This window comes from Calliphora vicina, chromosome 3 (genome assembly GCF_958450345.1).
Source record: "Calliphora vicina chromosome 3, idCalVici1.1, whole genome shotgun sequence".
Classification (NCBI taxonomy): Eukaryota; Metazoa; Arthropoda; class Insecta; order Diptera; family Calliphoridae; genus Calliphora; species Calliphora vicina.
Genome location: NC_088782.1, coordinates 129,441,445 through 129,465,730, shown reverse-complemented (window position 1 = coordinate 129,465,730; position 24,286 = coordinate 129,441,445). Strand labels below are relative to the sequence as shown.

At 29.0% G+C, this 24,286-nt stretch overlaps 2 protein-coding genes across 2 annotated transcripts; one reads left to right on the top strand and one right to left on the bottom strand.

The window, feature by feature from the left end:
• The first annotated feature begins 1,091 nt into the window (after window positions 1–1,091).
• LOC135955096 (uncharacterized) lies at window positions 1,092–24,286 on the top strand. Its single transcript, XM_065505392.1, has 4 exons — window positions 1,092–1,299; window positions 3,580–3,763; window positions 9,145–9,302; window positions 24,074–24,286. The coding sequence occupies exons 1-3, from the start codon at window positions 1,092–1,094 to the stop codon at window positions 9,296–9,298; spliced, it is 546 nt and encodes a 181-aa protein (XP_065361464.1). The 3' UTR covers window positions 9,299–9,302; window positions 24,074–24,286.
• LOC135955760 (serine protease filzig) lies at window positions 13,392–19,376 on the bottom strand. Its single transcript, XM_065506117.1, has 6 exons — window positions 19,198–19,376; window positions 16,981–18,042; window positions 16,207–16,938; window positions 15,381–15,501; window positions 14,938–15,309; window positions 13,392–14,829 (listed from the first exon to the last, which is right to left on the bottom strand). The coding sequence occupies exons 1-6, from the start codon at window positions 19,374–19,376 to the stop codon at window positions 13,594–13,596; spliced, it is 3,702 nt and encodes a 1,233-aa protein (XP_065362189.1). The 3' UTR covers window positions 13,392–13,593.

Here is a 24,286-nt window from a genome sequence, read left to right as displayed (position 1 = left end):
TAAAAAATATCCTTAAAATACCCGACTTGCGTTACATCCAAACCTCTAGATTATACATTCCCCACCCTTTTTAAAGTAATAAATATTTAGTTTAAATATTTCAAAAAAGTGGCCCTTTTCAGCTCCTTTACGTCAATATTTTTTTTCGAATTTATAAATAATCGAATTTAGATTATATTTTTATACAAAAAATTTCTTCTATGTTTATTTTTTATTGTGATAATCATATGCCCAGGTTCTTTTTATCTTTTTTCAAAAGAGGGCAGAAGAAGTGCAAAATTTTCTCTCACAAGAAAAAAAAACATTATTAAAGTCAAAAGGCCTGCCAAGAGGGACATTGCAAGCAAATAGTAAGTAGCTTCGATAGGGGGATATCATTTGACTCCCGCTTACAAATCTGCTTCCGGGTAATCAACATTTGTGCTGTGACTAGGCAACCCTAACACAGCATTTTTGTCATAAATAACTAAAGCATAAATAAAAAAACACACTCTACTCCATCTTACTCTCTCTTCAAACACGCAAACAAAAAAATCTTGGTCACAATAATAATTTGGCCAAGAGAGTCGTAAGACCACTTCAAAAGTACTTATACATTGTAATGGTGGTAGTGTATTATTACATTTGGTTTAATTAAATCATAAGTTTTACAAAAATACCAACAAAAATTTCTACGTTTAAATAATTTGGCGGTTAACAACATTTTAGTTAAGCTAAATATTTAGTAATTTGTTTATGTTTTTATTTGTTTGTTTGTTTGTTTGAGTATTTTGTTATTTTTATGGCTTTAGTTTAAGTTAAATAAACATGTCGTATATAGTATTTGTCATCCTCTCCCTGTTTTAATTTTAAAGACTCTTGTCTTTTGTTAAGTTTTGATTTTTTTTTGTGTAAGCCATCTACGTTTAGGCCAAGTTTGTTAGTAATTTTAAGCAAAACTTGTAATCAGTTGCAGAAATTCGTTGCTTAAAAGCGGTAGTACCCTAAAGTGGCAAAAAAAATATATATATTAAATTTTTAAAGAAAAAAAATAATACATAAAATTGCTTTAAATACTTAAAAAACCTGTTATTAAATTTACAACATACAAAATGAATCTACGTCAAGTATTTAGTTTAACCCTGCTGCCCAGTTTATATGTTTTGTTTGTTTTATTAATTGAATTTGTGGAGAATGGTGTTGCCCAAAATCCCGATCCTTTATTCGAATTACCCGTACAACTAGTCGGCTTTCCAGTGATTGTATTGTCTGTGCGTCTTTCGCAATTTGCCAAAAAGTTGGCATATTCTTTGAATCCAAGTAAGTGGAAATTTTAAAAAAATATAAAAAAAAGTTATTTTAACTGAAGTTCAATAATAAAATAATTTAAATAATATTTTGAAAAACTAATTTACGCTCTTACCAATGGATAAAGTGTCTAAAATCAATCCGGAATTTTATATCTGAACAATGGTGAATTATAAAAAATAAATTAACATGAACCAGAATAATTGATTTACTTCCTTGAGAATTACAAGTTTAAATAAAACATTAAAGTGTCATAATTTGAAAAAAAAATCAAGTTTGTATACCGCTAAAATAGTTTTACCGAAATAATCGAAAATACCGTTATTTTATAAAACATTTTAAATCATGAAAATAATTTTTGTTTGTTTTCCATAATTGATTTTAATATTTAGGCATGTCACATGTTCGGAATGGTTTCAATTCCGTAGTTATTATTCCGATCGATTTCGTTATAGGTTCTTCAGATTCCGTTTAATTTCTGATATTAATTTGAAAACGTTTTATATATTAAAACAAAAGTGAAATTTTTGGTGCAGAAATTGATAGAACATTTTAGGAAAACAAACAATTACAATGAAATATCAATTCCACTTTAAAAACTGAAAGAAATTTTAGATTTACTTTTTCTGAAGAAGCGAAATACGGAATTAATTCCACTTTCGATCGGAATGGAATTCTGTGACAGGGCTGATAATAATCCAAAATTATGAAAAACTATTTAAAACAAAATTAGGGTTGTCTATTATTCGAGTATTATTTCAATCGAATAAAAGTTGATTTTTTTAATTATTCGGGTAATCGATAAATGTTTTAAATTTCCTAGATTATCAGAACAAATAAACAGAAAATATTCAATAACAATTTTTCGAATAATTTGTATTCGAATGACAATTCTAGATAAAACCTGATGTGATGATCAAAGGCACATTTAATACATAATCAGAACATTTTCAACTATATTTTACCACTATCAGCAATGAGTGCCGTAATCAATTTTTTTTATTTTTTTTTTGCAATTTCTTTCTTTTTTGTTGATATTTTTTTAGCTTTTTTCATGATATTTTTTTGCTATAAACATCAATATGTGCATTTTTGTTTTCTCTGATGATAACCAAATAATAACCATAATTTGAGAGTAACATATTATTATGTAATTCTTCATCTTGAAAATTATTGTCATTAGTAAATACTTGATCATTTACAAACATATATATGATTGCAGCTGTCGAGTACATGATAAATCCAATATAATTTGTTTACGGCAGGCATATGAATGATTGCAGTGGTCATAATATTGTTGAATAGTTTGTACCATATTTTTCCTGTGGATGTATGTATCTTAGATGATCCATTCAGTTGTCTTACCTATATCATTGTGTTGTAGGGCATGCATGACTTTAATTTTCTATTTTAGCTTAAGCTACTAATAAATATTTGCTTTAATTAAAAACAATATTGTGTGTGCTCTCTTGACCTGATTCACATTCCACATGCAAGCAACACTCAAAATTCTTAGTATATTGAACGAACAAAAAAAGCTTTTAAGCTTTGCACTTGACATTAGGCCTGTTAACCCAATTATTATTGTTATATTTTTTATACCGAACAGCAGCAACAACAGCAATAACCCTTAAAAGCCTCTTCTCAGCATATGTTACATACGACAATCAAAAGGTCTTTAACTTTAGTCACGGCACGTATGACTTCTTCTCAATGTTGTATTTGTAGCTATTATTTGTTTGTTTTTTTAATAAACGTGGTTTCTTTGATTTAACTGCATGCTTAGGAACGACAATACATGTTTTACCAATCACTGAAGAGGCAAAAACCCATAACAAAAAATACAAAATAAAAATTTTTCAAATAAAAATGGGTCAAGGCTATAACAAAAATCAACAAACGATTGTTTTGGGGGAAATACCTCTACATACTTAACACAAGTATATACTTATTACTACTACAAACGAATGAATAAACTTATGTACGTGAAAAAATACCTAAGCAAACTCTAAGATTCATTTACATAAAAAATATTTGTCGAATGAATTTTGAGCATGACTTTTATGAAGTATCAAAAATATTATAAATATGTACATACATATATACAAATGCTATGACATAATAAAGTGTTTTTACATAAAACATTCAAATAGGAATTTGTTTAGTTAGTTTTTTTGCACCAAAAGCATGAGAGTCATTAAATTTATTAAATCCTAACCTTCAATTGTTTCTAAAATGTATTTTTCTTTTAATTATTGTAAATAATCCCAAATTTTGTAAATTTATTTTCAGATACTTATCGTGCTCGCAGCAAACGTGATACCGCTTTATTAGCCTACGATGCTGATATTGCTCAAAAGGAAATTTTACGCGAATTTGGTTCCAGAGCTTGCATCTTGGAAGAACCCTGTCGCATACATGCTTCACGTCCCGGACGTGCTTCCCAAACTCATCTTAATTGGCAAGAAGTTTTCAGGTAGGTCATCAAACTCTTTACTGTTTCAAATTTCTGCATAAAAATAGCATAACAAACGAACTTCTATTACGTTTATTTCAATGAGTTTATGGCTCATTTATTATTGAACAAGTGGATTTGTTGTGTTTATACACTCAAAAAAATTGTGTTGCTCACCATAATGGTTGAACTTTTTTTGTTTTAATATTTTAATTGAATTCAAAATAAAATTTGATTTAATTTTCACATAAAATTTCAAAATTATTTAATTGTTTTTAATTTGAACTAAAACGTGACTGAACACCTGAAAGACTTTGCAGACATAATTTTGAATATCCCAAAAAAGACAAAAAAAATCTATTAAATAAAAAAAAAAATAAGGTCGATTTTATTGCATAAATGTCTCGTCAATCTCGCAACCATGTATTTTTTGCATTAAAAAAATATAAATGAAATTTATCAAATTTTAATAATATCTTAATGTAAAAGATACATGGTTGCTAAATTTATTGCTGAGAATTTTTTGCATTAAAAATAAAAATGTCAAGTATTAAAGGATCGAAGAAAGTCGACAATTCGGACTTTTTACTTTCACTATAGAACTCTTCAATTTAATACATACTTTAAGTTTTCCAGAAAATTAAGCTATTTTAGATATAATAATATATATAAATTCAGATTATAGCATTCATATTTTCTTACTACAACTCAGTTTTCTTTTGCACTAAATCATTGAAATAAGAAATAAATTGTTATTCTCTTACAACTACACAAGGAAGAAAACAGACACAGATCTGGGCCCATGGTTAGTTCCTCGAGGTTAGGGACCGGTTCACATATTTTTTGAGAATATTAACAGGACTCATGAATAAAATGAAAATTTAGTTTTAACATAAGTGTGATTCATTTCAAATATAATTAAATGCGTAAATTTCTACTTTAGAGCGCAGCAGTAAGAAATGGTGGACCCTAATAGTGACTTCAATCCTGTAACATACAATGTGGTAGATCAGTTTCAAAAGTTTAAGACCCATTTGAAATATTACCAAGATTTTTATGGCCTTATTCAACTAACGCCCCCTGTTATGATGATTTCACCGTTTACATGTGTAATGAGTTGAGATTTTCGATAGTTTTTCATTCTTTCTTAACATCATTTGCAGTCAGAGTACTTGATTTTATTTACTTTTTTTTTTGTTTGTTAAAATGTCATTGTCAAATGCATTTCATTTGTTATTATTACTTTAGCTGCATGATGATGCTGCTAGTAGTACTCGTAGTTGTGGCAGCTTCAGCAGCATGTTGTTGAAATGTTTTTCAATCAATTTTTATTTGAAAAGTGCCAACTCATTTGTGCATAATTTAATGTCTTCTTCACTTGTAAAACTCTAAGATAAAACATGAAAAACTTTGTCCATATATTAATTTCAAACCAAACAAAAAAGTTCTAAAGACGTTGAGTTGAGTTAAGTACGTTGTTGGTTTGTTTGTTTAATTTGTTGGAAAAGATTTGTAGTTAGTTTGTTTTGCTAAAAGTTAAAGGAAAATTGAAAATTGTTGGAAAAAAAATTTACATTAATGAGAGGAGTTTTTTTAAGAGTTGCCAAATAAAGGAAAAATTAAAAAATTTTAAATCAACAAGAAGTTTGAAATCTTCGAGTTCTGAATACTCACTTTTTCAGAAGAGGACCAGCAGATAAAAACTCTTGACTTTGTTTAAATAACAACAAAAAAAATCAATGTGTTTGTCTATTTAATTAACATTTCATACTTATGTATATTGAAGTTTGATTTCTTTTTTAGTATTGACAAAAATGCTTAATTGTCCTGCTGAAAGTATGAAAAGCTAGATTTTTTAAGGGCCTAATCAGAAACGTTAAATTTCTCCCAATACAATTTTCCTTTAAGTTCCTAATAGTAAAAGTTAACTTTAAGCAATAGAAAAAGGTACCCTTAAAGTTCTTTTACTATTACGAACTTAAAGGCAAGTTGTAATAATGGCCATTAGTTTATTATTCAGTTTTTTGTGTTTAAAATTATGCAATTTACTTCGACTTGATTTATTTGCTCAATTGTCAGTTAAAAATAATTTACAGAATTTCCTCAACTGATTTCCCTTAACTTTATTTTTCACATTTACACATGGTCTTTATAATTCCTGATTAACGTTTATTGTTCGCCAAAAAAGAACAAAAAAATCCACAAAACTTTTACGACTGTTCACAGCAGTCATATCATTTAATTCACAATTGCGCAAGAAAAAAAAACAATTTTTATTTTCCATAATTTTATGACTTCAAATGACAATATACATAAATTAAAGCGAAAGAAGAAAAATCAATAAAAAAAAAAGTTACAGTTGCTAAGATTTTTAACAACTTTTTTGCAGTCTTGCTTTTGTTCTAAAGACACTGACCTTACGCAATCTAATAAATATTGAGGTACTAAAGAAAACAAAGAAAGTTTAAGAGAACGATAAATGTAATGAAAACATTGGCGTAACAAGTTTTAAAGGATTTTTTAAACCATACATTTAGGATAATAAAATTTTTAAGAGCTTAAAAACAGGAGAGGAGAGCAGAGGAATATACTGCATTTGTAGTAAGGATTGAGAGTTTAACGCGATTTAATGATATTTTTGGAGCATACTTTTCGGGGAATCGAAGTTTTTATAAGAATTTATTAAAATAACTAGATTTCAATTCAATCGCGAGTGATAATAATACTGGCTTAAATTTATTTAAATACAAAAACAATTTCTTGCAAAACTTTAATTAAAATTTTTAAGGAATTTAAAATATATGTAATAAATAAAATAAAAAATACATGCTTTTCTTTATCGTCATTTATTTTATTTCTATAAAATAACAAAAACTTATATTAAATTATAATTTGCTTATGTTATCAAGGACTTAATGTTGACCAAATTTTTAATCATATTTTGTTATTATTAAATTTTATACAATTCTTTTGCCCCTTTCCAGCAACAGTCAGTCCTTTTATAATTACTTTTGTTGTTTGCGAAAAACCTTTGTTTATACAAAACTAACTAATGCTGGACATTTGTCGCATGCAAATAAAGGAATTACTGGCAACTACTTGCTTTTTCCATGTATCTACTCACTCCTTTATATCTTTTATTGTAAAAAAAAACAAGAAAAAAACCTTGATAACATTTTTGAAACTTAATAACTAAAATAAACTCTTACTCTCTTATACTCCTGCTCCCCTAAATCTAATTTTTCATAGTCAGGGAAAATCTAAAGGAAAAATTTTGAAATTTTGTATGAATGTACTTGACATATGTAAACTTTTCTACTCTATTGTTTACTTAGCTACAATAAGTTCAACATTATTGTTGCCTTTCTTGTTTTTGGAATGGAGAGTGTGAAATGTTCTCATATTTTTTTTTGTAAAACAACAAAAATGTATGCAAATATTATCATCGTATTAGAAACTTTACTTAAAGCGTTTGCTTTTTTTGTGTTTTTGTTGTTAAAGTACCAGCTTATTTTAACAATGTGTTGATAATGTTGTTTTTTGTGCATATAGTATGTAACTTAGGGTGGTCTAGATTATATGAGAGTGTATTTAATTGTATGATACTAATATTATTGTAATAAGAACCAAAGAGGTCCTTGTTTAGATTTACTCATATTTCTTCTAGGTATATGGTGTCAAAGACATCAGATATTATTTTAACTATTTTCTAGAAAGTTGCTATTTAAAATCACTTTTTCACAGCATTTATTTCCAATATTTAAATTTTTACCAAAAATTGTTTTTAATATTTATCTTAAATTATTCTTTGGTGAAGATTCGGCACAGCCCAATAAATAGAACAGCTGTCATAAGAAATGTTATCTTAAAATGGATTAATCTTTCATTTCAGTTGACAACAAAGACAACTTTGTTTTTTGGTGCCAACCTATTGTTAGTATGAGTGTGTGTGTTCGTAAAGGGGCCGTTCATGCAAAAGTTTTAAAATTTAGTTCATCAGCACGAATGATGTATGTATATTTTATCAGAAACTATAAAATATTCTAAATTAAACGAAATTGAAAAACAAAATATTTAAATTCTGGGAATTATTTAATCACACCAAGATATATTCGATTCAATACCTGAAATTATAAAAATTTTAACATCATATCTTCACGAAATATCAGCATGTTGTCCCATTTATTGACATACTTTTATATGATAGCAGTCTTTCATGACTGTAGTGTAATTTAAATTCGTTTATTATTTGGTTTAATTTTTCTCACTTTTCTAAAATTATAATTTTTCTTGTTGTTGTTTATGTAAAAAATTTTGAAATCAATGTAAAGTTTGTTTATTTTTGTTTTGTTTAGCAAGCATGCATGATTTTGAATGGATTTCAAATTAAGTTTGTTTTGTGTTGTTTTTTTTTTGGTTCCTTAAGTGTCAAAATGCATTAGTAAAAATTTTGATATGGAAATAATGAAATAAATACCTTTTGGGTATTTGAGAGCTGCAAAGAAAAACCAGGAAACAATGAATGAATTAAATGTGAAAATTAGTTTGTTTGTTGGAAAAATTTAAAAACAAAAGTATAAAAATAAGTTTTAAACAAGAACAAAACAAAAAATACATAAATAAATTTAAAGTTGTATTTCAATTAAAGTCCTTTTTTACCATTTTTAAAGCATAGTTTATAGATGTACCTTACAGCCTATTCTTTTAATGTGACTTGTTATGTTGTCTACTTTAAGGCATTATTTTTTTCTTAATATGACAGCATATCTTAGGGTTTGTTTGCATTCTTTCTGCTGTATTGTTTTATTATTATTATTATTATTTTAAACCCCTGTACAATTTTTTTTTGTAATTTTTTTCTTTTAATTTCCCTACTAATCTTCGTTAATAATTTCTCAACTTTCATTTGCACTTGATTTATTAAAAACAATATTACTATTGTAATTTTCATTTCTTTCTTTAGAGTTTTCTCATATTTTTTGTTCCCACATTTCTACATTGAAGTAGTCTTTGTTTAAGTACTGCAACATTATTTTATATCATTGTGTGTGTTTATTTGTTTATTTTTTCTTATTAGACAAATGAGTAAAGTAAAGTAAAAAGATGCATAAATATATGTATGTGTATGAATGTATCTATGTATATAACATTCGACTACTTTTACTACTACTTATGAGATATTATTGTTTTTAATCCGCTTTTATATTACGGTTTATATTTATACATTTTTTTTTATTTTATATACAATGCAATTTTTACTACTTACTTTGTCTTTGTTTTTTTTATGCATTATAACATTGGCTTTATTTTAATATACAAACTTAAATATACTACTTGGATTTTTATACATTTGTATGATTTTATTCTGTAACATTCTGTTGTATTTTTTTTTTGTTGTGCAGTAACTACAAAGTGCAATCAACCGGTATGAAACAATGGTATTTGCTGTCTTTATTCATTGGTGATGCTGTGCGTGATGTACCCCTGTGCCATTTGTTGGCTAAGAGAATGCCATGTCCAGGCACTGGTCCCCTACCTCCACCCCAGCCACGTTAAATATGTACGTAGTTTAACAGTTTACAGTAAAAAGTAAAGTAGTCCACCTCTACTGACTACCTCTTAGTAATGTACACATATTTTTTATTTGTAACCAGTGCAAAATTTTACCCTTTTTTTTATTTATATTTAATGGTGTTTCCTTCCTTTTTTTCTTTTTATTTGTTTTAACCATTTCAATTTTCATTTTTTTTTTTTTTGTAGCGTTGAGAAGAAAAAAAATATTGCAGTAAAAAATCGTATAAGAATGACATGCAACTCTTACCACTGGCAAACAAAGACTGACTGACATTAAATTTAAAGATTTTTTTCTTATTGTAATGATGAGCACCAGGGCTTAAACTTGAAAATTCCGAAATGAGTATTTGTGTGTGAGGGAAGGTAACCAAAGTTGCCAGGTGATGGGCAATTTGACTTGATTACAAATGCGGTAATTCATATCAAGAACTTTCGTTCAAATTCATTGAGAAACATTTCGAACTCCAATTATTTTTTGTTTGCCAAATTTCGCATTGTCCTTTATCACCAATTCTAGAAAGTTTGGAGTTTAAAAAGGTCTTCTGTCTTCCTTATGCCAGAACAAACTTTTTAAGAATTGTATAAAAAAACAACACACAAATTCAGTTTAGTTGAAAATAACAAATTTGTACTGTTGTGCTCCTACCAAAGACAACATTCTGCTAAAGTAAGTGCAACATTTTCAATTTGTTACCCTGCCACAAGGCAACCTTTTCTAGAAAATAAAATCACTTCTGACATTTAAAATCATTAATAAAAATGTTTAAATTAATAAAATTCAGTTTTGATTTGTTTAGTGCAACATTTTCGCATTGTTACATGGCAAAAAAGGCAACATTTTCTAAAAAAAAAAATAATTCTGAGATTTAAAGACATTCAAAATAGCATTTTTACCTCTTTTTAAATTCCCAAGACACAAACTCATTATTGGCAACACTTTTACAGATAGACAGTTGGTAAAAAGTATGAGTTTGACAACCACAAGTGTTGTAACATTTTTGTTTTTTTTTTCCTGTTTAAATGAATATTCTTCATCTACTACTGTTTACTGTGCATGTTTGTGCATGTTATTGTGGTTGTTGATGGTCATGCAAGCATGTATTGTGGACAGTAATGTAAAGTGGAATGTAAATAATTATGTTGCATAAATTAAACAAATGTTATTGACATGTGGTGTATGTGGTGCAACAACAGTGTAAGAACATCAAATTTTTATATATATAAAAGCAAAAACAAATAAAAATATATTAAAATCCCAAACAGAGTGAGTTAAATACTCTCTATTTTTTTTAATTTTAAAGAAATTAATGAATTTTTCCCTTTAAAGTAATTTACAGTGTTTTTGTTATGTGTTTTTTTGCTTTACGTATCAACTGAGGCATCATTAAATTTTATTTTTATTTGTAAAGTGTTTTCGTTTTTTTCGTTGCTTTTTTTTTGCAACAAACAATGAATGACCACTTTTTCATTGTTCTAAAGTCATTGTAGTTGTTGCTTTTTCTGCTGTCATTTTATATTGTTTGAGTCTGGAAACCCGAGTGTGGGATGTTTTTGTTAATACAGTTACAAACGATTTCATTTTGTCAGCAATCAAACTGACAAAACCAAAAAAAAACAAAGATGTGGAAAATTTTTTCATTAAATTGAAAAAAATTTAAACCAAACAAACAAAAAAACAATTGCTGCAAATCTTTGGGTATAAATTCCAACAAATTGTTGACAATATGTATTAAATGAAATGCAAGCAACATGTTAAGCGCCTTACTGCAGGAAAATGAAAAAAAAATATTGGAATTACTGTTACTACTACATGGAAGTAAGCAAACAGTTACACATACTAGCTGACAGACACATTACCAAAGTGTTACTCTTCATGTACATCAAAAAAGTGTCCATTTTTTGGTCCTTTTTGGAACAGAGAGAGAGAACATAATTTTCACCGTTACCTCACACTTACGCCCAATACACTCACGTTTGTTTGTTGCCAACACATTTACTCTGTGTGTGCATCATCACATCATGCCAAATTTACTGTGTATGCAACACAATTTAATTTTGTACTTTTATCAAGGGATTTTCTTTCTACTTGTTTCTTTATTATTTGTTTGTCATGTACTGTTTCCTTTTTTTCTTTTTTGGTTGGTTGCTGTATTGCATTCCTGTACATTTAATACCCACCATCATAGCTTAACTTGTTGATTTTTGCTTTAAATGGTTTTTGTCCGTAATGTTGTTTTTTTCATTTTTCACATTTTTGTTAAAATTACTGCAATATTTTTTTGATCTTCTCATTTTGAATTGTTACTATCATTTCGTGCATTTTTTTTAAATTAAGTTTTTTTGTTTTTGATTTATTTTTTTCAGTCATTTTGTAGCAATTATTTATTGTGTATATGTATTTTTATTTGTAGTTAGTAAGTAATTGTTGTTATTATAATAAATGTTTAAAAAACTTTTGTATAATATTAAAAAAAATAAAAAAATATGTAAAAAAATGTGTGTTGTTTAATTTTTAATTTAGCACTGAAGTAGACTTTAGTTTTAAATTAATGTTATTGTAGTAAAGTTGAGTAGTTTGGTGCATAATTTAAGGCTGTAGTATTGAATATGTAGTGCATGTTGTTAGTAGTGATGATTTTTATATTCGTATTTAGTAATTTTAAATCTATTGTTTTTTTATAAAAAAAAATGCAGGCAAAATATTGCATTTATTAAAAAACTTATTTTTAATTTTCTATTGAAATTTTATCTGAATATAAATATCAAAATCGTGCAACTTTTCACCTCTTGGTAAAGCTAAATTATTTGAATACATTTATCATAAAAATATCACAATGAAAACGGGTTTTGACTCAAGTGCATAAAATCTATAATTCCTTAGCTATAATTCTATAATAATTTAACTGTGAATCTGGCTTTTTAACTGTGTATCAAGTATTATAATGTAAATTTTGCATTTCAGTTAGTTTAGCCGTTAGAAAATGTGTGGCTCATTATCACCCGAACTGCATTAAAGGGTTAATTTTTATTAAATTTTTTTGTTTCTAAATCCGGCAAAATATATAAAATTTGCATTGTGTTTCATAAAATATTTAAAACGTTAAGCTATGACCTCTGACCTTTGATTAATGGTATTTAAATTTGAATCAGGTTTTATTTCTCCATAAAATAAATTTTGAATTTCAATCAGATTGTGAATTTTTTAAGCCTATTCGTCATTATTACCCCAACTAAAAAATTTGTTTATAATTTTACCAAAATATTCGTTATATTTGGAGTGACAGAGATTTATTATATCAGGTTTTATTTTTGTACACTAGGATTTGAATCAATGTTATTAAAAGAATAATTGATTTTTTAAATGTTTGCCGCTACAATTTAATTCAAATGAATTTAAAGCGCATAACGCCAGCAAAAACTTCGCTTACAAAGCTACAATGTCTTTTTAATAACTTACTTTTTAAGTAGTAATGTCTAAAAAAAACAAAATAAACAAACAAAACAAAAAAACTGTTTTTCAATTTGCCCATTTTTTTTTTTATTGCATGTTTATTTTTAGAAAAACAGAAAAGAATATTGCATTACTGTGTGAAAACCATTATTTGACGCACAATGAAATAACTAAGCAGTGGTGTAGACTAGCAAACGGATGGTTGGTGGTTCGACTCGTGGCTGCGACTTATTTTTTTTTTATTTCTTGTTTGCAAATACAAAATTCTATAAATAACTCTACTAACAAATCAACTTATTTCCGCCCAAAATATAAAGGATTACTTTTGGGACATCGCGAACAAAAATAATGATTTCGCTATAATTTCATGGGAATTTCTTAAGAAATCTCACATCTGTAGAAACGGAGTTAACGTTATACAAATTGGATCACAATTTATATTATAATCTTATTTAGATATTCGAGCTAAATCAACACCAATAATTTAAGATCCGTTGAATTGTAATTGATTGAATCTCACCTGTATTAATGTTTTATTCAAACAACATGCTTGTATTCAAGTTCTTTAAACTCTTAATCTGGCAACCGTCAATGCATTCAAATTGCAATAAACAAAAACATAACTTGTAGCATATCTTTAGGAGATATTCATAAAACATTCGTTTATTAAAAAAGTACTTGGTATTTGTTCAAGTGTGAGTTAATATGTACGGAAATAATTTAATTTGAGATTATAAACATTTATGTATTTACATAGGCGTTTTAAATTGAACTTAAACTAAATAAATATTTAGTAAATTTACTTATTTTCACATAATTACAACTACTATAGATAAACCTTCCTACCATCTGGCGTTAAATAATACTCCGTTACACCTCGTGAATTTGTCACATAAATATTTTTATCATCCGATTTCCTGGTGGTGGTTACAGCCACATAAGGACGTCTGGTAGTATATAAAGAAGAATGGTATCGATTAAAATTCGTTTGACTGTTAGATGGGGAAGAGGAGGAATAACGTTGAGGTTTATAGAAATTATTGCTGCCGCCACTTAAAGACGATGATGATGATGACAATGAGGAGGAAGTAGAAGGATATCTTGGTGGCTTATAAAATGCACTCTGCTTTAAACTGTTATAATTGTATTGGTTACTAGAGTAATCTTTGTTGGAGTAAATGGAATTGGAAGCAGTATAATCGGTATCGGGTGGAGGTGGTGTGGGCAAAAAGTGATTGCTATTGCTGTTAGAAATGGCGGGTGAAGATGCAACATAAATATTATTGTTGACAGCCGCATTAGATGTAAAACTACTTTGTGTCTTTAAAGAATTTATATGTGTATTATAGACATTCGCTGAAGAGGTGGCTGGAAATTCGGTGTAGCGTAAAGGTCTTTGACTATTTGATACAATAAATTTATCGTCTGCTGGGGAATCAATTTCAGGTTCTAGCTGCTGCTGTTGTTGATCTTGTAAATAATCATGTAAATAGGAGGCTGCATAATAGGGACGATTTAATATTTTACCCTCTCTTTCGGGAAAAACCAACTTTGTTTTCTGGTCTTTAGGTTTATGCAAATAATAGGAATATAATGATTGTAAATGTTTTTCATTATCCTCTCCATCATCTATGAATTTAATTTTTTTCGATTCTTTTTTAAAATCATCATAAGAATTTTCCACATAGTTGGTAAACTCATGACCATAATTTTGTTCTTGGTAGGGTGAATCTTCATCTTCATTCAAAATTTTACCTTGTCTTAAACCTTGTTGTGTTGAAGCATCTATATATTTTCTTTCATCGGTGTTTGAAGGAAATTTCAACTTTCTTTCCCTATTAAAATCATTAAATTTTTTAATAACTTGCTTCAATGCTTCATCCTTGTCAATTTCATCTGAAGTTTCTCTCATTTCCGGAAAGAACTTAATACGTTTTCTCCCCCTTGAAGTTTTGTGTAATATTCTACCTTGAGTATCATCTAAATAGTCTTGTTCATCATCGTTGAAGCCAACACCTTGTTGTGTATCTTCATTGTCCTCTTCATCATGGAAATCTTCTTCGTCTTCGTCATTGTTTTGATGGCTGTCCTCATTAACATCGTAATCTGCATCTTTAAATTTCAATACATCTCCTTGATACTCTCTGCTTTCATCCTCAAACTTTATCATTGTATCCCTGTGCTGTTCCTCACTTTCATCTTCAAATTTAATTTTATCGTCCAAGGCTCGTTTAGTTCTTCGTTTAAATCTCCTTTGATACTCTACGGTAGCACCACCCATATAATCAGACAATAGTTGGGTAAAGAAATTTCCTATGCCACTGGTGATATCCGTGGAAGGCGCCTGAGGTTTAGGTTTTGGTCTTGGTCTGGGTGTTGTGGTGGCTGCTGGTGGCGTGCCAGTTAAAGCTGATAAAATACTAAACAACGATGTTGCACCTTGCTGTGATGAATCATGATTTACAGTTTGTTGCTCTTCCGGTTCACTGAAGAATTTGAAGAAACCACCACGATGATTGTTAAGATAATAAATTATTTCATACTGTTGAAGAAGGAGATTAAGAAAAGTTGTAATTTGTTTAAGTTGTTAGAGTTTCTAAGAAAGTAACTTACCTCATTTTTGGGACATTGCACATAGGTCTGATGACAACTTTTCTCACCACCACTTAGACCCAATAATGCTGCTCTTCCATAGATAAGAGCGGGTGAGGCAGTAGGAAAGCCAGCTAGAAAACTAAAGATAAAAACGTTTTTTTTTTAATTGATTCATTATATAAAACTAATAAGGGAATCTATAAAACTGAAAGAAATAATGACTTCTTTTGTTATATGATATGAACAGTTTTTACCGATTTTGTCAGATATTGGAAAATTATTTGCCAAAATTGCACATTGTTTCTCACTACCCTAGAGAAAAAGTAGCTGATTTAGATCTAGTCACGAGATTTTTTCTTGGACATATGGACCTAGTCTAGTCTCTTCTACAAGGCGTTGAAATCTTTCATGCTGATCTCCTATTCTAAGCTGATTTCCGTTTTAAATTTTATATTTAATGATGATCACAAAGGATTTAGAAATTAGGAAAAAGCACGTTACGTTTAATGAAACTTAATTTAGTACAACATTTAATACTAAGTTTAAGTTTTGAATTTATTTTCTTATATCTTATAACATTTAGGAAATTCAATTAGTTGCAATTCAAGTTAAATTGTTTTAGGAATCTCATAATGTTCCAGTAAAACATTTCAAGAATTTCCATTTGCACTTTAAGGTAACTTTAATTGTTGTCCAGTTTTAATTGTATGCTAGTAATTAAACTAAAAGATGTTGCAATGCGAACTCTTAACAAAATCTATATAAAGGAAATATGTGTGTAACTATGTGGTAACTTATGGATACAACTAACTAAATGAGCATAGATACTTGTGTGTGCACTTACTTGGTAATGGCGGGTGAAGTAATGAATGTGGGCAGTTGACCACGTTGTGTTTGGGCAGCAATCATTTGGCATAAAACTTTTGGCACACATTGCAAATCGTCATTGCGTGCTATATTCTCTAAGGCCCTAATGAGTTGGGAGTTAACGGGTCTTCTGTTGTAAGATGAAGATGGCGAAGATGATGATGATTGTTGTGAGGTTGCAGCACCAGTAAGAGCACCTATAAGACTGCCTAATGGACTATTAGTATTAGAACCACCGCCACCCACACCACTTAGAAGTAGTGAAGTAAATTGTGGTGCATATTGGGCCAATGTTGCCAAACCACTTGGCTGTTGTTGCTGGGCATGTGGTGGTGGTGGTGGTCTGTATGGACCCTGATAGGGATATTGTGAAGGCGGCGGTCGTGGGTAGGGGTAATTAAACTGTTGTGTTGGAGGCGATGAAGTTTGTGCTTGGGGTGGTGGTAATTCACCTATTTGATAGTCATAGTAATTATTATAAGAAGGCCGGCCAGGCGGAGGTCGTGGTGACTCATATTGTGGATAACTAGTTTGTGGAGTATTATAAGTAGGGGGACGAGATTCATATTGCTCTTGTGGATAAGTAGTTTGTGGAGTATTATAAGCAGGGGGACGAGATTCATATTGCTCTTGGTACTGCTGATGTTGTTGCTGTTGGTAAGGAGGTGGTGAAGATTGTGGTCTAGCATCATATTCATAAGAAGGTGGCCTGTTTTCATATTGTATTTGTGGCTGTTGTTGTTGCAAATACGAGGGTGGTGGCACTTCTGTACGATAATAGTCGCTTGTTGGTTGTTTATTCAACAAATAATTATCATTGCTGTTTGCATAATTAGGCAACGTGGATTGTGATGATTGTAAATATTGCTGCTGCGGCCGTTGTTGGTTAAATATTGTTGAGTGTGTGGGTGCAAAGGGCCTATAGTCTTGCCTAGGTGGCGCAGTTGGTGGTGGAGGTGTAGCTCTTATCACTGGCCTAGGTGTAGAGGGTTGAGCCGGCACTGGAGTAGGCAAGAAATTTGAAGTCTGCTGTTTGAAATAACTTGGCGGCGGATAGTCATGTGAATCGTAAGAAATTTTATTTGCCTTCAATGTTTCAACTTCATCATTTTTCTTGTCAATCACCGAATTGGGATGATTATAGCTAGGCTTCTCATCATACACTAAACCAGGACGTTTAAGATACACATCCTTATCAGCCGACAAGCTCATGTAAGGTCTAAAGGGATTGGGTTGCTGCTGTTGTGGATGTGTGCCTACTACCATGCTTGATTGAACTAAATATTCCTGATTATTATCATGTTGTTGTTGTTCTTCATGATGATGAGGATGATGAGTATCTTGTTGCTTGTAACCATTATTGTTGTAATTGTTATGATTGTATGTTGTAGGCAACGTTGTATCCTTTACATTGGTCTCAGTTGGTGCATAATGATAATTCTCATTTGTATATGGATCCCTGTAGATATAAATAGGCTTGTCTGTTAGATGTTGTGGTATTTGTTGTTTTTGCTGCTCATTAGGAAATGAAAATTGCTGTTCTCCAACATTTCCATATGTTGCTGCCGTTTCTATCGTATAACGTCTATTATCATTTTGTATTTCTTGTTTTTGCTCAATATTGTTTTTATCATTATTATTATTATTGTTGTTGTTGCTGTTATAAATGGCTATATTACTGGTGGTAGTATGTTGGGGTTCTATATAGGTGGGCTTGAATTGTTGTGGTACAGCAGCATCTGCTGGTGTGAAATCGATTATGGGTGATGGCCGAAAATTCGAAGTCGTTGGTTGTTTTATATCAGTTATTGTGCTGAAATCATAGAAAAGTAAATATTAAAGTTTAGATATTTTTAATTAATTATGCTAAAAGAAAGATGAAATTTAAGGCATAGACAAATGATTTTGTAAAAATGTACATTAAATCTGCTGTTACTTTTATGGGAAGTCTTCAAATATATTTATACCCTACACCACCATAGTGGGTAAGGTATATTGGGTTAATGCAAAATTTGTACAAGCCTTTGTATTGCCCCAAGAACGAAGCCTTTTATATATGAGGAGCCGCAGAACAGAGGGTACTTTTTTGAAATTTTAATAATTTTGTGAAATTGATTTTTTCTAGAAGATTTCAACCCAAGTATTATAAAAATACCAAAAAATCAATTGGTAAAAAAATTCCAAAAAGTACCTTTTGTTCTGCGGCTCCTCATATTGTTTAGAATCGGTCCATTATTTCTCCTAGGCACATATCTTAGTTATATCTAGTATATGCAAACCAAATTGAGCACAAATATGTTTTATATAAGCTGAACTCGCACTACCAAATTTTGTAACGATCGGTTCATAATTAGTCATAATTCCCATGTAAGGCTCACTTCAGAAAAGCAATTTAAAATGTTGGTGTTCCAATAAAATGCTACATATATACAAAAGTTACGTCACCAAATTTTATAACGATCGTTATATAAATTTTAAAAACAGTTTATAATCATCTTCTCGGAGTAGGGTATCATATGGTTGGTCTTGACCGACTATAACTTTCATACTTTTTTTTACTTTTACAGTTTTCCTCAAATATGAGCCCATTTACATTACGATTTTTAAGACTTTTCATTTTTAAATTCTCTTTTGAAGTTACTACTGTAAATGATATGCATTTATACGATGATTGATCCTCGATAAAATACAAATCAAGTCTAATTAAAAGTGTTTGGGCAACTTAAAATTTTGTATGACCAATTTTTAACGAATTTGGAACGGGTAAGGTCTATCGAAATCCCTTATAGAAATCACTTGAAATTTTTTTAAACAACTGAAAGTTTTTCACACGATTTTCTATACTTTCAGTTATACTCTTTTTTAATTTTTTTCCTTTAAATTTGTGTTTAATAAATATTAATACAGTGCAATTTGTCTTGACATTGTTCTTATTATGCTCATTTTTATTTCTCTTCCATGCACTTACCTTTGATAATTGGAATTTTCAATTGTTGTTTGTTGCTGCTGTTGTATCACTTGCTGCTGCTGCAGCAACATATTGTTACCCTCATTACGTATGCCAGCCACGTACGCGAAAAATGATATAATTAGTATTGCAATTTGTTGTCGCTTACATTTTGTTGTTGTTGCCAACAAACGAAACATTTTGACATTTGTATGATGACAATGATTACCGGGGCAACTATAACGCAGAGAGTGTGGAAAATAGTCAGAAAAAAATGGAATAAAATAATTTTGTAGAGAATAAACATATAGACGAAAGCAAAAAAAAAAACAAACAAACAATAGAAAATTATATTAAAATAAGAACTCAAACCAAACATAAATGAGTACGAAATATAACAGACAATCAAAAATGAGGGCAAAAAAGCGTTAATAAACACAACATGTCAAAAGTGCTACGAGGGGTGAGAGAAAAGAGCAAGGTCATGAGTTAGTTTCCTAAAAAATAGCATTCTTAGGATATATGAAGTAAGACCAAAGAGCATTTACTACTTTTATTTTAAGCAAATATTAGTTTAAGTTTAGTCTATCACACAGCCCTCGTAACAATTTGCTTTAACTTTATAATAAGTAAGAATTTCAAATTTCCAATTCTTGGTAGAAGTTCATATGCTCTTGTGAAAAAAAGGAATATTATTTCAGCAAATGTCACACGTTTAATAAGACGACAAAGAATAAATTTTTTTTAAAATCCGTTTTTTATTTTGACGCGTCAGCATAGCAATTCATAAATGTAAGCTACTCCAGCATATAATTTCAAATATTATCATCCTTATGTAACACAAATATACAAAATACAACAGATCATCACGTTAAATATTATTTTCTCAACAAAAGCAGGGAACAGGAATAAAAATTGCTGGAATACCAACCAAACAACTCTTGGCAAAATACATACAATCCTGGGGGATATGCTACAATATATATGTATGTATATATTTTCCATTTGGCAAATAACTAAGAATAATTTCGAAAATCTTTTTTCTTACGGCAGCCTGGAAAATTTATAACAAGTGATTATGCAAAGTCACATTTGCAAAATTCATATAAATTATGGTATAATAACAGAAACAGTATAAAAATTGAAGCATAAAATTCTCAACTTAATCATGTTTAAACACCCAACTCCATAAACTACTAGCAAGAATGCAATTACAGTTATTAAAACAATATAGAAATGAGTTTAAGGTTTAACACACTTAAACAAATTCTTGCTTTTTATAAAACAACTCAGTAAATTTTTTTTAAATAGTTTCAACTATTTCTCTAAGTGTATTTTTTCTTTTAAATGTTTAGTTATAAAATTTAAAAGTGTTTTTAGCTTAAGCTGCTGCACAACATTTTAAATGAAAATTTTCTTTGAATTTTAATGTTTTTAATTTTGGTTATTTGTACCTTTTGTAACGTTAGAACAGACTTTAATTAAAACAAACACGTTTTGTTGCACAAATTACCAAATTAGGAATACGATGTTCTTTTAACTCTATTTAGAGAAATAAGTAAATTTTACCCTTTTATTTGTTTTGCTAGTTAGAAATAAGGAAAACTTTCAAAACCAACAGCCATACGCATTGCAGCTAATTTTCATTTTCATTTTTAGTTTAAAACATAAAATTCAAATGCATTTTCTACAAATGTTAAAATTTTTGTTACAGTTAAACATACAAACCCTGCTTAATTTGCTATGTACGAGTACTTATTGATTGTAAGAGCAGCAGGTGTTAGAGTCACAAAAGATCGACTCATACTGTAAATGCTAAACTTGTAAACGAAAAGGAGTTGGTATGTGCTTGTATTCCACCTTTCAACCTTTTTGTCTAACTTGTAGATTTGCTCTTGCTTCGTTTTATTTTGTGTAGTTTAAGTGCAGTACCACACATCTTGGGTGTCATTTCATTCTGTAATGTTGTTATAAATTTACAAGGATATTTTATTGTCAATTGTTATTATTGAAGGGGAAGGAAAACTAACTTTTTCATTACATTGAAATTGTTCACAATATTTATAACCAAGAAAAGTATTCTCGAAATCAGAACTATGTAGGACGCATTTCTTAATGTTTAAAACTGCTCTTAAGGCACCCAGTATAATTTTTCATGCATTAAAGCCAATTTTAACGCACTTTTGACTTGAACCAATGGTCGTCAAAAAGAGAACATCCAATCACTTCTACGTATTTGTAAAAACCATGTATTCGAAGTTTATTTTTTCATGTGTGGGAATAAATAGAAGTCATTGATAGCTAAATCAGGGCAATATGTATGACTGAGCAATTCGATATCATTTTAATAATTTGATCTGGCCACAGATACTTCTTTTGTCGGGATTCAGAATGATCCGTTTCCTATCTCTAAGGACTTGTAATAATTAAATTATTTTTGTTGAGCAGCAGAATGTGGTATTGAAACCATTGCGAATTGACTATTCTCGATACGTTGGTACTAATGACATAAAGTCAACATAATAGGGCGGCGAACGCGATCAGCTATTCACGTGTGTACAATACGAATGTGAGTGAATCTTGTTAGAATTATCAAAAGGAAATCAAAGTGAAGATAGTGCACCAAAATCAGAAAATTCATTTAATGTAATATTATAATACATTTATCAATAAGACATGATCTGTTTGACTTCAATTTACCCTCTCTACTAGGAAATCACCATGTTAAAGTAACAAGTTTCGTATTAGAACTAGAAACGGTCTCTAGAATTCTGTGTCGGTTTCCTTCTCTATAGTGGAGGACTAAAACTGTAGTTATGGAAGACTTAAACGATAGTATTTGAAGATTAGTATTTAAGTTTTCTTTAGTCTCGACAAAATCTCAATATTGCGGAAAAATTCTTTAACTGGTATTATCTTTTTAATTTAAGTTTCATTCCCTTAAATACTTGTCTTGTCTTTTCTTTTCTTTTTTATTTTTGCTATCCTTGATTTTTTTCTCTCAACATTGCAGTAAACACACTGAAAAAAGGAAACGGAAATGTCATTTGAACATGTCATAACAAGCTTACTGGAAAATGTCGACATAATATGTGCGTACGTGTTTTGCATTTTAAAAACATTTTCCTTGTTACATCAAGTCTTGTCTTTTTCTCTTTTAAGGGTACTGCTTTTACAAGAGTCCTTTTTTTTTGAAAGGAACAAGTGTTTTTGGCTAGTTCTGGTTTGTTGTGTCTTTGTAAGTAGTTGTCTTCAAAACAAATGTTTAAAAGTATTGGTTGGATACACTTTAGTAAAGAGTTTTTTTTTTGTTTGAATAAAAAGGAGTTTAAGGTTTCAGGGTATTAAATTGGCATGAATTTAATCGTGACCATTTGCTTTAAACTTTTTTTTTTGGGTTTTTATACTAATTATTTCATTAATTTCTTGGTTTGTTATAAAGCTACACAAAAATTTCCTCAATTTATTATTGTGTCATATAATCTTTTTTTATTTATTTGTATTTTTTTGTGATCGTGTTTAAAAGTTTTTTACTTTCTTTTGATTTTAGTTAATAATACAGTTGTTGTTAGCTTTTTGTTGTTTACTTTTTAAAATATTTTTTGTGGACTTTTATTTTTGTGTTTTTTAAGGTTTAATATAATTTTTTTTAATATTATTATTTGTTTAATTTCTTTTCTTGTTTGTTGTTTTTTTTTTTGTTGTTATTTAAGTTTGCTTTATTATTGCCTTATTATTTTTATTTTATTATTAAACACTTACACTTTTTTCACTTTTGCTTTTCAAACCGTAACGTTAAAAAATGAATTTAAATTTTTGTGCGCTTGCGCGTATTTGTGGCCGTTTTGTTTCGAGTTTAATACACGTTTGTCTGCTCGAGTCTAGACTTGTAGAGACTGTGTTGTTCATAGTTCCGGACGTTGTGCTTCAAAGCCATTGATAATTCAATGAGTGAAATGTTAATTTTGTTTTGAATTTGTTTTTGTTAAAGAGAAGAAGAGTTTTTATTTTATTTGTTTGTTTGGAAATGGTAATAATTTAACGCAAAACTTTATTTTGTAATATCATGAAAGATGGATATTTCAAAAATATCAACATCTATTATTGATTTTATTTTGGTTAAGTAGGTTTTTATAGGAAGAGCTCATAAGTTATATTAATGTAATATTTTATAATTATTAAAAATTTGTTTAAATCTAAATAAATCATTAAAACTTAAAATCGGGGGAATTCCTGTTTTCATATTGTCATGGCATTTTCTCTACAACAATGTTTTACAGTTTTCTTCAAAATTTACTAAAATATATTTGAATAAGTCTTAATTAAGAATTAATTGTTAAGAGACTTATGGTCTAGATGGTGGGATGCTTGTTTTTTCGAATAGAACTGAACTGTACGTTCCTGGACTTTCTTAATATTAGCAGTGATGAATTATGTAATTTAAAAAAATTATATGACCTATATTTAAAAAAAAAATAATTTCAATTAGATACATATGTACATACATGCATATAGTGTTTTTTATATTAAATTTGTCAACTGTGACTCTTATCATTTTTTAATTATTGTTTATTTATTTATATTATTTATTTGTAAATAAAATTTTTTACAATGTATAATAATTAGAAATTGTATAATAATTGTTTACAATACATTATTTCCGCTATTTAAGCTAAACAAAATCAGAATTATGTCAACTATTTAAACATTATGAATAAATTTTAATTTTTAGTATTAAACAATTAAATACTATTCACAAATATTTCACATAAATCAACACCTCTGTTTAATTATTTGCAGCTATAAGTCCAAATTACAACATCTTCAATATATTTCTTTTGCACACATTTTACACATAAAACTAAAATAGATTTCTTCTTTTTTGGTTTAATTTCAGTTTATTAACATAATTTGTTAACATCTCAACTTCCAAGTCGACGAATATGAACATGGCCTTTTGTTTTGCCATAAAAAGCAACAAACATTTGTCAAAATAAACCTCAATTTCTAGACAAGCTGTGTAGCTAAGCTGCATTAAAAGAGAGTCTCACCTTTAGATGACTCAAATGGTAACCAAAAAAAAAAGCAAAAAGGCAGAGAAGAGGTGGAA